This window comes from Pseudorca crassidens, chromosome 8 (assembly GCF_039906515.1).
Source record: "Pseudorca crassidens isolate mPseCra1 chromosome 8, mPseCra1.hap1, whole genome shotgun sequence".
Taxonomy (NCBI): Eukaryota; Metazoa; Chordata; class Mammalia; order Artiodactyla; family Delphinidae; genus Pseudorca; species Pseudorca crassidens.
The window spans coordinates 29,370,367-29,383,281 of NC_090303.1; the positions used below are offsets into that span (position 1 = coordinate 29,370,367).

Consider the following 12,915-nt stretch of genomic DNA (forward strand, 5'->3'; position numbering starts at 1 on the left):
ACCAAAGCATCTTTCTTTCCCATGAGTTCAAAAAAGTACTGTTGCTTTTGCAGACTGGGGCACCTGCTCCCAGGGCATCTGACATGAACAGGGTGGAGAGATTAGAGACATGAAAGGAAGAATATATCCTACATTAGTTTACACTCTTTCATTTCTAGCAAAATAAATGTAAAAACTTTTTCCTGTTGCATTTGAAGCACACACTCTCTGATATATTTCTGCTAACATAAATGTGCCCCAAAAGTCACATTTAACACTAACTGAATACAGAATGAGGCATAACCAAAAGTTTTTACTTTGTTTTGATTATTTTGTTTTGCAGGACAGTCATCCTTCAGTATCCTCGGTGGATTGGTTCCAGGACCTTGACATTTATCAAAATCTGAGGATGCTCAAGTCCCTTATATAAAATGGCAAACACACAGCCTCCCATATACTTTATCTCTAGATTACTTATAATACTTAATACAATGTAAATGCTATGTAAACAATTGTAAATACAATGTAAACACTATGTAAACAGTTGCCAGTAAGCAATAAATTCAAGTTTGCTTTTTGAACTTTCTGGAATATTTCTGATGCACGGTTGGTTGAATTTATAGACTTAGAACCTGTGGCCAACTGTACAGTGGCTACATATAAGGAATCATTTGTGTAATATCTATATCCCTCATTAGATTAAAAGATCCATGAGCGCTTTCATACACTATTAATGCACATATTTAGGCTCTTAATAAATATTTGTTGGATAAATGAATGAACAAATGAGTGAATAAAGTCTTCTAACCTTCCCCTTAAGTTCATTAGGCAACATACGTCGTGTTGCTTTACCTTTATCACAATAATAAAGTGAGAATTGTTAAATATAATTATGCTTTCATACAACACATACTGTTTGCTGTTATTAAATATGAGGGCACTGCTCAGTTTAATACTCCTGGGTTATAGTGGTTAGAGGAAACATTCCAGGATACTGCAAAGGAAGCCTCATGTCCATGCTTTTGCCCAAAGTTACAACTTTTTCATCTTGAGTTACATTCAGGATTTGATTTCTTTCGCCAAAGAAGAGCAATTCTCCCTATCATTACAGGGCAAGAAGTCAGGGCAGAACACAGAGCATCTGGCCTGAATCAGAACATTCAGATGAGAAGAGGCAGTTAGAGCCACAGCATTGCTGGAGATAAAAAAAAAGGCAACACAATTTGGGGAAGCATGTAAGACAGCCTGGACAGTGCAAAAGCAATCCAGACAAGACACCCCAAAGATGATGAGGGCAGTTATACCAGTCAAAGGGGTTTCTCTGGTCCTTAAGGGAGCTTAAACTAGAAGTTTATACTAGGACCCCACTATTTATCCTTTATAAATTATTTCCTATAGTTACTCTTACATAAATTTTGGAGTAAATTATTTCTAGTTCTTATTCCAGAATGTTGTATTATTCATTTTCAACCAATCTTTCTTAATAGCTCTATAATGTCTACTTTTGCAAGAATTCTTGTAGATGTTGTAAGTTTAATTTCACCCCAAATTAAATTAAGATGTCAAGTGTGTGTTTGTAATGCTAAAACCACTGATGATTTTGTGTACATTCACAAAATATATGCATTAGATGAAAAACACACAACCCTAAAAATACAGTATTTTCTGATGGTTTATTTTTAAATATTTCAAATGTATTTCTGAGATTTTTTTGTGAAGAAAATACAGTCAGAATTAACACTTTGGAAAGGGTAGTATTTCTAAATTTCTGAGAACAATGTCATTCCTTTTGGCAAGGTAGAAACATTTTATACCATATTAATCTTTACACAGAATATTAGTGTAGTCTTAAAAATAATATACTAATGCCATTAATTCAATAAAACCCAATATAAATATTTCTTATCATATCAGCACCAGTTTAACAAAGATGTTCTTTAAAGTCTCATACTTACATTGGCATCTTTCCCAGCTAATTTACACAATTCCACCCGTTCCTTTGCAGCAGGCCAATAAATCTGTAAAACATTTCAAGGTGTGTTAGAATCTGAATATCTAAAACACCACACAATTCTAATTAGGAAAGTGAGTGTGTGAAATTAAAGAGTGGCTATCAAGACAAAAGCATGCTGTTAGATAGGATGTAGGAATTTTGAGATTTAAATATTTTCCAAAGCCACCCTAAAAAGATTATAAGAAAACACTGGGCAGAATCACCCACTTGTTAATCTTCTAATTTCTTTTAAAATGTATTTAATAATAGATAAATCATGTTGAGTAGGCCATAACTTCCTATTGTGACGTCAACGGAATTTCAGGTTAGCATTTGCTTAGGTAAGAAATTCTTTTTACCCTGTTTTTCTGTGTTTTCTCGGACTGGTAGTGCATTATAAACACACGCAATGAGGTGTGAGAAACAACTCTTTGTCACAAGCATAAATTATCACTCCAAGTCAAAGACCAGTGTGGACTTGTTGACAATATTTAACACAGATAGAGCTGAGATGCACCTGTCATTTAGTTAAACATTAAGTAAGACAATAAGCATTATCTTATTTCAATCTCACAATACCCTATGAGATACCTGTACTTACTCTCCCTGTTTTCAGGTCAGAAAATTTCTTCATACAGTCATTAAACAAGTCAAGGGCCATGAAGCTGGTTCGCAACAGAGCCAAAATATGACCCAAAGTCTGCCCCTTGAACTGGGAGGGTCTCAACCACTACATAATAAATATCATTTGGGCAAATACATTAAGGACAAAGGCAGAAGGCTCCTTGATTGGTCACTTTTAATCATGCTTTATCAGTCTTGAACTTATCACAAATAGTTTTTCGTTTTTTAACAAATTTTAGAAATTCTTCCAGGAAGTTTTTCAGAATAAGGCCCCAAACAGTTACATTACTCCTTTAGCTTACAGAAAGAAATGCTCTTTGTTAAGCTATAGACAAGAAGAAACAAGAAAGTCAAGCTCTTAGTAGCTTATATGTTCCAAGAGTTCCTGACAAACCTTTATTATGTTTCTCACCAATGTTAGCAGAAAATATTTTAATAGGTGGGGAAAAAGGAAAATATCCTGAGGAAATACACTGAAAGAGACTTGTTAAACCTGGAATGAACAAATGATTTAGAAGTCACTAATGTTTATATGATATTATCCTCATAGTGAAATTTTAGGGTTTTATGTCTCTGAATAAAGAAGAACATAGACTAGCACTTACAGTCTCTGAACAGACAAATACGATTAAATTACTGAGATTTTTAAATGAAGTAAGGTTGTTCATTTAGAGCACATTTTAACAACTACAAATTACAATCAAAGGGTGTACATAGATAGGGTCGTTGAGCGCCAACAGCAGGTTCAGGTGACCAGCTAACCTGGATGTGGTTCACAATGAAGACCTAAAGAGGCTATTTATAAAGAATGCTTTAAATCACTGCAATTGTACTTTCACATAATTTTGAATAGTAGCCAGCAATAAAACATGAATGGACTACAGCAATGAAGAGCAATATGAATGGACCTTAGCAATTCATCATTAGGTGAAAAAAGTATATTCCCCAAAATGACAAACAGCATGATCTCCATAGAATAATGTTTAAAACAACTAAGATAAAAGACACTTTTTAGGTATATATGTAGATACAATAAATATGTAAAAAGAAAAGCAACAGAGTGATGAATACAGGGCTCAGAAAGATGGTTACCCAAGACTGATAAAAAGATTATACTGGCGGTAATAAACAGGTTATTTAACAGATTTTAGCTTTTGTTCTGGATGGTGCATTTTCAAGTGTTTACTACATAATTAAAAACAACTAAGTAATGTAAGCTAGTAAATAAATCAAAATGGGCTATGCACAGGCCAAATGATAGTCGGTCATCGACCTGGAATCATGAAGTCCTAAATAAATGAATATATGAATAGCAAAAATAAAACACCGTAGCTGTCAGGAAATTTGACAGTTTCTTCACATTTTTTTGTTTGTTATTGTTTTGTTTTTTATTGTTTGTTTTTGTTTTTTGTTTTGTTTGTTTTTGTTTTTAATCACTGGTAGCAAAAATACTGAATTGAGTGTTCTTTTTTGCCCCTTAAAAATAACATCCTGAATTTATGAAAACTTTGCTTCATATTTGAACTTATGAACTCAAGGTATCCTCTCACTTTTTTCTTGCTGATCCTTTTTTTATTATTTTTCATTGTGGTAAAACATCCATAACATAAAATGTACCATCTTAGCCATTACAGTATTGTTAAGAATATTCATTTTGTGCAACCAATCTCAAGAATTCTTTCATCTTGCAAAACTGCAACTCTATACTTGCTGATTCTTGAATATTACGGTGATTTTACAAAGGATAACTTTGTATCATTGGAATGAAAATAAATGGTACACAGAAAGCATGTCCATGATGTGTCAACTGGTTTAGTCACTAGTTCATTTTATTTAGTCTCAAATTAGATTAATATTTCTTTGAATCCTTTCAATATGTCAGATCTTGTTCTTTTCTGTTTTATACTATGGTCAGATTTAGTCACATTTCAGAAATAAATTTAGAATAAATATTTGTAGATTTGTTCAGACCTGAATATTTCACTGGTATTAGTACTACACAAAAAAAGAAAGAAAGGGAAATACAGGACTCTTTCACATGAAGTGTGACTTAAAAAGGAAAAAGAATATCACTGGGCTCTATTCTTTTACCTTTAACCAGTGTATTGGGTGATTTGAGTTGAAGTAAATTATGAGACGAATGATGTTTCTAAAATTAATTTTGAATGTATTTATAGGAGCTTCAAAACGGAGGGAGTTATTTAAAGATTGACAAAATGTGGAAGCAATCTTCTTTATCATTTTTGAAACCTAAATGGAAGTTCCAAGGTTAGCACAGAGTAGTTACTGTTCATTAACCATTTGTTCATTAGACACATAATTATGAAAGGGCTTCTGTATACCTGGCAAGGTGTGGCACTGAGGTGCTAAGATGTGAGTCAGGAAGACAGATCTGTAAACAGATAGGGTACGTGCACTTCCATAGGAGATATAAACACTATAAGAAGAGAGCAAAGAGGATAGAGCCACTAGCCATTGTTTTAAATTACTTGCTTTTAATAGTTTCAACTCTAATGTAACAGTTTAGCTTAGCTTAATAGTTTCAACTCTAAATTTTGTCTTAAAGACTTGATACTAAAATCGTAATTGCAGATTCTTTTTTTTCTTTGCAAAGGGATACAAATTTCTAAAAGATGTTTTAATGGTTTTGTTGTACATTTTCAGTTATTAATTTTAAGTCATACAACTGTAAATTAAATTGTGTCATCCTAGTAAATGAAGCCATAAAACTAAAAGGACAAGCTTCCAACAACTGGGTTTTTGATTAGTGGGTAAATGTTATACGAAGATATTCAAGCACTGAGAATTTGTTGGACTCCAAAAACCAATTTAGATATATCTTCTAATGTCTGTTTACAAAGCAGATTTTTTTCCCCAAAATGTTATCTCACTTTTCATCATTCACCTTCAATCCCATAAAGTCTAAAACCTGTTAAAAACAAAAATTATCCTTGGATCATTATTGTTATAGCATAGGAATTCTAAGATAGTATCACAAAGACAATTTTACTTCTTAAGGAAACATTTAAGCCTTAAAAATAAAGTTATTGAGGCTACATACTGGCTTATTTTGACACAGTGCTGTCAAGAATTTAGGAATCACAAATAGAATTATCATAATAATAACAATGTAGGAGACATCTGATTGTCTTCCAGACTGTAAACATTTACTTAAAAGGAAAAAAAAATAAAAATCATTGTAGTTGTGCCAATATTTAAAAAGCTATCATTTTAATTATGATTTATGGTGAGATTTTCTTTTACTTGCCCATTCTAGTCACTAGAATAAGGGTTTTTTAAAAAAATATTCCTTTTGATCCCTTTTGGTAAACAATGTGAAGAGATAAAATTTCACATAACTCAATCTAAAAATAAAGCAAAACAAAAAACAACCAATATTTCCACACACTCTTATACTTACATAGGATTGGCAGAAATATGTTCAAGTAACATATTTGTTTTTCAATAATCTTTTGAAGTGACATATATAATGTGACATATATATCTCTGTCTTTATCTATCTGTATAAAAGCATTCCACCACTTCCGTATATTTCTAGTCAAACCGTGTGTACATGTGTAGATGGATACAGAGGGGAAAAAGAGTGAGAAACAAAGAGAGATAGACAGATACATAGAGGGAGAGAGAGATGTTAACTCTGATTGGGTATAGAGTATTTCATATATAGTATCAAGTTTCAGCATCGTTTACACAAAAGCCCAAGAGGTACCTGAGATCTTGAAATTATTTCAGTAGCCCAGGTAGTACACTTTGAGATTGCCTCACTCTCACACAGAAATCACACCCCACACTTAAAAATACAAAGTCCACAATATCTATAAAAGGCCCTCTTGATCATTAATTAGGTAATGGGAAAGTTTTGAGGTAGTGATTATTACTACTCTCTTTGCTTGCTGAATTTGTCAAAAGTAAGATGACATACACATTTTCTTGCACTTTGGTGCTTTGAACACACAGCATCATGCCATATTAAAAGTTCCATTAAGCAAGACAAGCAAAACACATACCACTATTTCTAAAACTTGATGCAGCTGTATTACTTCTTTAGAAAGTTACCCACAGACATTTTTCTTTCACTTATCAAAGAGAGGCATACCAGAAGCAGAGGTGCTACTTGCATAACTGCCATATTTTAATTGTCCTGAAATATTCCCACAGAATGCTGGTTCTTAACATTGTATGATGTACCAGATACAGCTTTTAAGCTATCATTTTGGTGGGAGTAGTCTTCAGGACTTTGGAGCCCAGACATCAAGGATATCAAATATGTACAAAGCTGCTCTCTCCACCCACATGTAGAACAGACATCAGAAATCAAACAGATCCTTTCTGTGGACCCTGATAAGCCCAAGAATTTCTCTCAACATAGTTATCTACTGTGTAACCACTAATTGATCCACTACAAAATAATTAGGGGCTGCAAATTGGTTTTAATTTGAGTGCTAATCTTAGAGATCAAGTTGGTAACAGAAAACTACATGGGAAAGAAGAGAAGTAAGTAAGTTTACAAAATGTCTCCACTTGAAGATGATAATTTATGGGTTAAAGTTTTAAAACAAGTATGTCTGATAAGTCAGTTTCCATATTCAGCAATTTACTGACTTAATCATGTTAGTATGTTTATGTTGTTTTCATAGTATTTCATAATTGAAATTGATCATTTCCAAAAAATTAATTTTTGCCTGTTATACTTGGAAGGATCAAATACTAACCTCTAATAATATATATGTAGTGCTCACTTTGGCAGCACGTATACTAAAATTGAAATGACATAGAGAAGATTAGCCTGGCCCCTACACAAGGATGACATGCAAATTCATGAAGGGTTACATATTTTTAAAAAAAGAATGAGTAAAAATATGTACGTATCTGTTTCCTTCAGAGTTATAGAATGTAGATTACTAGTATGAAAAGAGATCACTCTGATGAAATAAACATTGTCTTCACTGTCACTTTACATAGGCTTATATGCTATAAAGTTAAATTTTAAGCACATTTTTCAAAAGAGATTTAATATTAATTTCCTTATGAAACGATAGCAGGAGCTGTATGCATTTAAAAATACAACCTATGATCTAGTTATCTTATATTGATTTTATTTGCTTATCTCTATCCAAAATCCAAAATGATTTGTTTTTTAAAGCATATTTACTTCACTTTGAAGACAAATAGGCAGGAGGAACTCACAGTAAAATGCTGCAATGTCTCTAACAATTACTGTTTCATTTATAAGTTATATAATTCATTAACAGTTATCATTTCATAACGTGAAATGGCAGGCACTTTATTTTTAATTATTTAACCTTAGGCAAGTTACAGAAACATTCAAATAATGATAAGGCCTTATAACAACATCCTAAGGAAATTCTAATTATATCTGCTCTTTGTTTCATCTTTGGAAAAGCAATTTAATTGACTCAAGTTAGCAAGTGCAAGGTCAGTCAAATGCCCTTTGGCCTAATTCAGAGATGCCAGTACAACTGAATGGAATACACAAGAGGAAGTTACAACTTGTTCATAAAACCTAAGTAAAGACAAAAACTCACAGCCTTAAAAATGCAAGTGGCCACCTCTGTCAACGAACAGGATTCAAGTTCTTGACTGGTTGTAAAAAGGTTGGGAAAATGCTGCTCTAGATGCCATATGATACAAGGATTTGAACAACAAAGGGAGCAGTGACTACTCGAGTCTCAGTTCCAAGGACAGAGAGAGGTAGGAGATCTGAGCTCAAAGACCGAAGTACTGGGAAAAAAGGACAGGAGAGCCAGCGGTAAAGCACGGAAAACTGAAGGCGGCTGGGGTAGAGACTGTTACAGAAGGGAAGTTTCAATTCTCAAGGTTTGCGTCTAATCGCCCACATAGCTTCATTCATGAAGTCTTGGGTGAGAACTGTCTCTCCCTTTCCTGTTTTAGGACTCAGCCCAAAGCCTCTTTGACATTTAGCTTTCTTCCGTCAACCAGCTCCGAATTCCAGTACACTCGCGTCTACCACATCCATCTGCCCCTTTCTTTTTGCAAGTAGATTTAGTTTGGGACCTTTTCCTGGCATAAAGAGCAATGAACTGCAGTGGAATTGGAAGACGTGGGTTCGAGTCTCTACTGCACCACTTGTTAGCAGCGAATGCTGCACTGCCAAATATCATCTTAGCATTAGCCCCAGAATGAGTTTGTTCTGCCTGGAATGGCAGGAGCTCAATAAATATACTGCATGAAAATGAGAAAAATGCTACTGTATCATACAAACTAAAACGAAATTTAAGAAATCCACAAATGGCTTGGTGATTTTGAACTTGTGGTGCAATTACACTTGTGGATAAATTTCAAAATTTTGTGAGGAATACAAGTCACAGTCTCCCTTCTCTTCTTACAGGAAGTATATGACTCATTAAAGCTGAGAAGTATATGACTCATTAAAACTAAGTGACAAGGGACCTTATGTTTTCTTCCTACCCTCTTTAGCACCTGGCACAGCCCACATACATAAAAAGTACTCGGAAATTATTGAAAAGTGATCTGCAAAGTTTCCTTTAAAACTGGAGACAGAGACAGAGTCCTTGTCGAGTTCTGGCAGAAGTCTGAGCAGTCTGACAACATCCTGACAGTCCATTACAGTGACCAGATGGGACCTGCACATCAGCACCCGGGCGGGGGAGCCCGCCCATCCATGAATGAGGCAATTGTTTCACCTCTGTGATTACTAGACAGCATGTGCTCCGCAGGCAATAGGAGCAGATTAATCACCGTGAACTAAGCAGGGTGCCTTATACCAAAACTTAATTTATTGGGGAGTCCACAGGGTTTCCAAGGGTTTATATTTTATTTCAAGTATTAACTAAGAATAAAGAGTGGCAATTTTCTTTTGTCAACCATGACTTGATTTCAAATGAGAATTTATTTATTCTCAGTCTTTTCGCCTAAATAATAGGCTTCCAGGGTCACGCGTTAGATGAGAACGTCTTATGCAGCCGTGAAGTGAATTAATGAACTAGAGTCCGAAGGTCATTCTGATTTATAAAAGCATTTCTGCTTATACTCAATATAAAGCAAGCAAGTACAGGATCCCCGTGTATGAAAACCCTCGTTTTAGACTTCCTTAAGGAAAGGGAAATAACAAAGTCCTTTTCATGCTACACAAAAAAAGGGAGTTTAAATATGCCACTGAAAATTATTATAGTTAAAATTATAAAATTTCGATTAGTGATTTTTCTAATAACAATGATTAAAATAGGAGAACATTTTGATGAATTTCAAGTAAACTGACTAATTTTTATAATTACGTACCTCATTTTCATGTTAAATAAGGAGAAAAATAATACGAAATTACATTACAATTGCTGGGAAGAAGGAAAAAAAAACGTTGAGTCATTCCATGTTTATAAATGTGACAGTCTGCTCAAAAAGAAAGTCAATCTTCTTAAGAGTGTCTGAGTTCTAGCTTTTAAGTGTTTTAAGTTTACCAATGTTTCCTTTTAAATAGTTCTGACTGGTTTTTGGTTAATAAACAAAAGAATTAAAGTTCTTAAATGTGAGGACCTAAATTTTATTAGCAAGGTGAAATGAAATTCTCTCAAGTTATTCCATAAAAACATGGAGTTCTCTTTTAGGTAGGTTATACATTTATATTGCTTTGATACATTGCTTTCTCATTCTAAAACCCATGGGAAAACTTCCTTGTTTTCTGCCAGAAACATATTTAGTGCTTTTCACCTTAAAAACAAACGTCAATTACATTAAACATCAAAATTTTAAGTATTATACTGCTTTTGCCTTCAACACTGTAAATTTAGCTAATACGTTTTTGTTGGGGCCCGGTTAATAATCTTCACCTTTGTTTAGTTAACATGACAATTCTTTGAACATTTTATGTAAAACATTTACTTTTCACACATATCAGTTTCAAGAGAAAAGATTTTTAATTAAATAAAAATAAAAAAGATAAGTATTGTCTCAAAATGAAAGTAAACTATTTGGAGACTAATTGTTAGATTATTTAAAAATGGATCACTGCATGTCCTACATTCTCGTTTATTAGATTCTCGGTTACGGCTTAGCTTTGCTAGAACCCAACAGAAATAATACTATTGAAAAACATGGGAAACAAGATGTAAAACAGCAAATGTTTTGAATAAGGCTATTAATATCCAAAATGCAAATAATACTAATAAGGATACTGACATTCCCCATTTGGTTACTCCTATGATTCTAGCGTGTATACATCAGGAATGATATACAATGAGCTTGCCTGTTATATTTGGAAGTAAAGCAAAATTCTTTTGAGAGCTCATTTTATGGCTTAGATAGTAAAGCAAGATGTTAAAAAAAGAAATTTTAGCTGAGAAAAAATTTAAAATGAGATGCTAGCTGAGGATGCAAAAATCTTCAAAGTAGGTGGCCAAGAATCATTTAGATGATTTCACCTATGTTCAAGCTATACGATAGTTGGACACTGGAACTTACGAAGTTTTTTCCTTTCCCTTGAGAAGGATATTTTGTCTGAGACAGTTGTGTCATGTGTCTTACAAGCCCCAGGGTGAGAAGCAGGTGCCAGGGAAGGGGCTTTGATGGGACCTCGAGAAGCACTTACTGTTGAACATGCCATTTGTGGGACACTGTGGACAAATGTCTAAAGGGTGAGAGAGACTGACAGGTTTCAGTGGACACAGAGGCCAGGCTCAGTGGCTATACTGATATCAACCTGAACTTCTAGAGTGTGCCAGGAAAATACACAAGACAGCTTCCTATGGAACAGATGGGAGACATGGTCATGCAAAAATTTGATGGCATGAGGTCACCTTAGGTCCTGTTCAAGAAGGCTGAGTGAAAAGACTTCAGAAGTTAACACCTGGTGGAACTGCAACCTGTCTCAGATAAAGAATGAGGACACACCAGTCAGAGGAGAAATGCAGTCACGCTTATCCAGAAAATTGCAAGGGAAAGAAGTCCAGAAAGAGGAAATTCCAGAAACTCACAGAGGGGCCAATGAAAGAAAAGTCACCCTTCTTTAAACGTCTGACAAGACCAGAAAGTTGAGAAGTGAGGTCCCTCTGACAATGGCAAAAGACATTTTCCCGAACCCCTCTCCTCTTCTCTTCTCCTGATACGACACCATAGGGTCAGACACTGACTGTAATAGCTTAGAGAAGAGGAGGAACGCAGTCAGGGTCAGGAGAGAAGAAGCCTCTGAACAACTCCCTTCTCAGGAACCTGCCCTCCCTCCCATGGCGTGCCCAAATGGGGACAGGTAGAGCGAGCGAAGGTTCAATTTTAAATGAGGTTGGACACTCTGTTACATTAGACTGGACCTTTTAATTGCTGGAAAACAACTGTCTGTACTCTCTAAGAGTGACCTTGAAAGCCATGGGGTCTGCTGGAGTCATCAAACAGGTCCAGGGAGAAGACCCAGTCCCACAGAGCAGATTGAAAGGGACTGTGCGAGGTAAAATAAGTTGTTTATTATTATACCCCATGAGTTGACATAACGGTTGCTGCTGGATTAGTAGGTAAAATAAATAACAACTGTAGTCTCAGAATAAGTTTATTTCTCACTGGTCTACTCATCTGTCTCTATAACCCACTTGAAAAACAAGAGAAGACAGAAGAAAGAAAACCAAGAAACAAATGCTTCATTAATAGATACAAAAGCAGTACTTAGCTTAATAAATCATTCCCTTTGTGACCTGTTTGCTTACATCCTGGTTTAGAGACTCACTCCACTTAAGCATGGTTTGAACTGCGTCCAAAATGAGTAACATTTTCAGATGGAAGGATCCCAACAATTCATTAACTCAAGAAGCCAACTAAGTAGCATAACCAGAGAGGATTGGACATTTTTTTTTTTTACTGTCAACCATGACTCCATTGAAAAAAAGGGAGAGAAGGAGAGAGGGAGAGACTTTCAGCTTGTATATATTACTCCTAAAGTTTACATAGAGAGGGCTCTGGATTTTACATGAATTATTGCTAGGACTACTTAAGGCCAGCTGAGGTGGAGAAAGTTCACTTGTAGTCAGTGACAGATGCCATGTAGTTTAGAATAATTTGTTTAGAAACCATAGGTCCTTAAACCATATTGTACAAGTGTCAAACACTTTCATTATTATGATGTCTACACTGAACAGGTTTCTCATGCATCACTTATAAATTAATGATAAATGGATATAAATGTCTACAGTTGACCACATTTTTCAAGGACTACTAAAATTCCTCTGATTCTAGAGATGGGGTACATTAAGGGCAGGGAAACCTAGTTTCTTTAACGTAAACTATGAGAAATTTACACATGGAGGGGAAAAATGACT

General features: G+C 34.7%; 1 protein-coding gene and 1 non-coding gene across 5 annotated transcripts in view; one reads left to right on the plus strand and one right to left on the minus strand.

Annotated features, from left to right (window-relative positions):
• SEMA3D (semaphorin 3D) overlaps positions 1 to 12,915 on the minus strand; it is a 209,187-nt gene that overhangs the window by 86,052 nt on the left and 110,220 nt on the right. For all 4 annotated transcript variants that reach the window (XM_067746095.1, XM_067746094.1, XM_067746093.1 and 1 more), the window contains one exon: positions 1,935 to 1,997. In XM_067746095.1, the coding sequence (XP_067602196.1) occupies positions 1,935 to 1,997 (63 nt within the window). The remainder of the gene's footprint in view (positions 1 to 1,934; positions 1,998 to 12,915) is intronic.
• On the plus strand, positions 7,349 to 7,455 carry LOC137229615 (U6 spliceosomal RNA). The gene has a single exon (XR_010945771.1). It is a non-coding gene; the product is annotated as a U6 spliceosomal RNA (small nuclear RNA).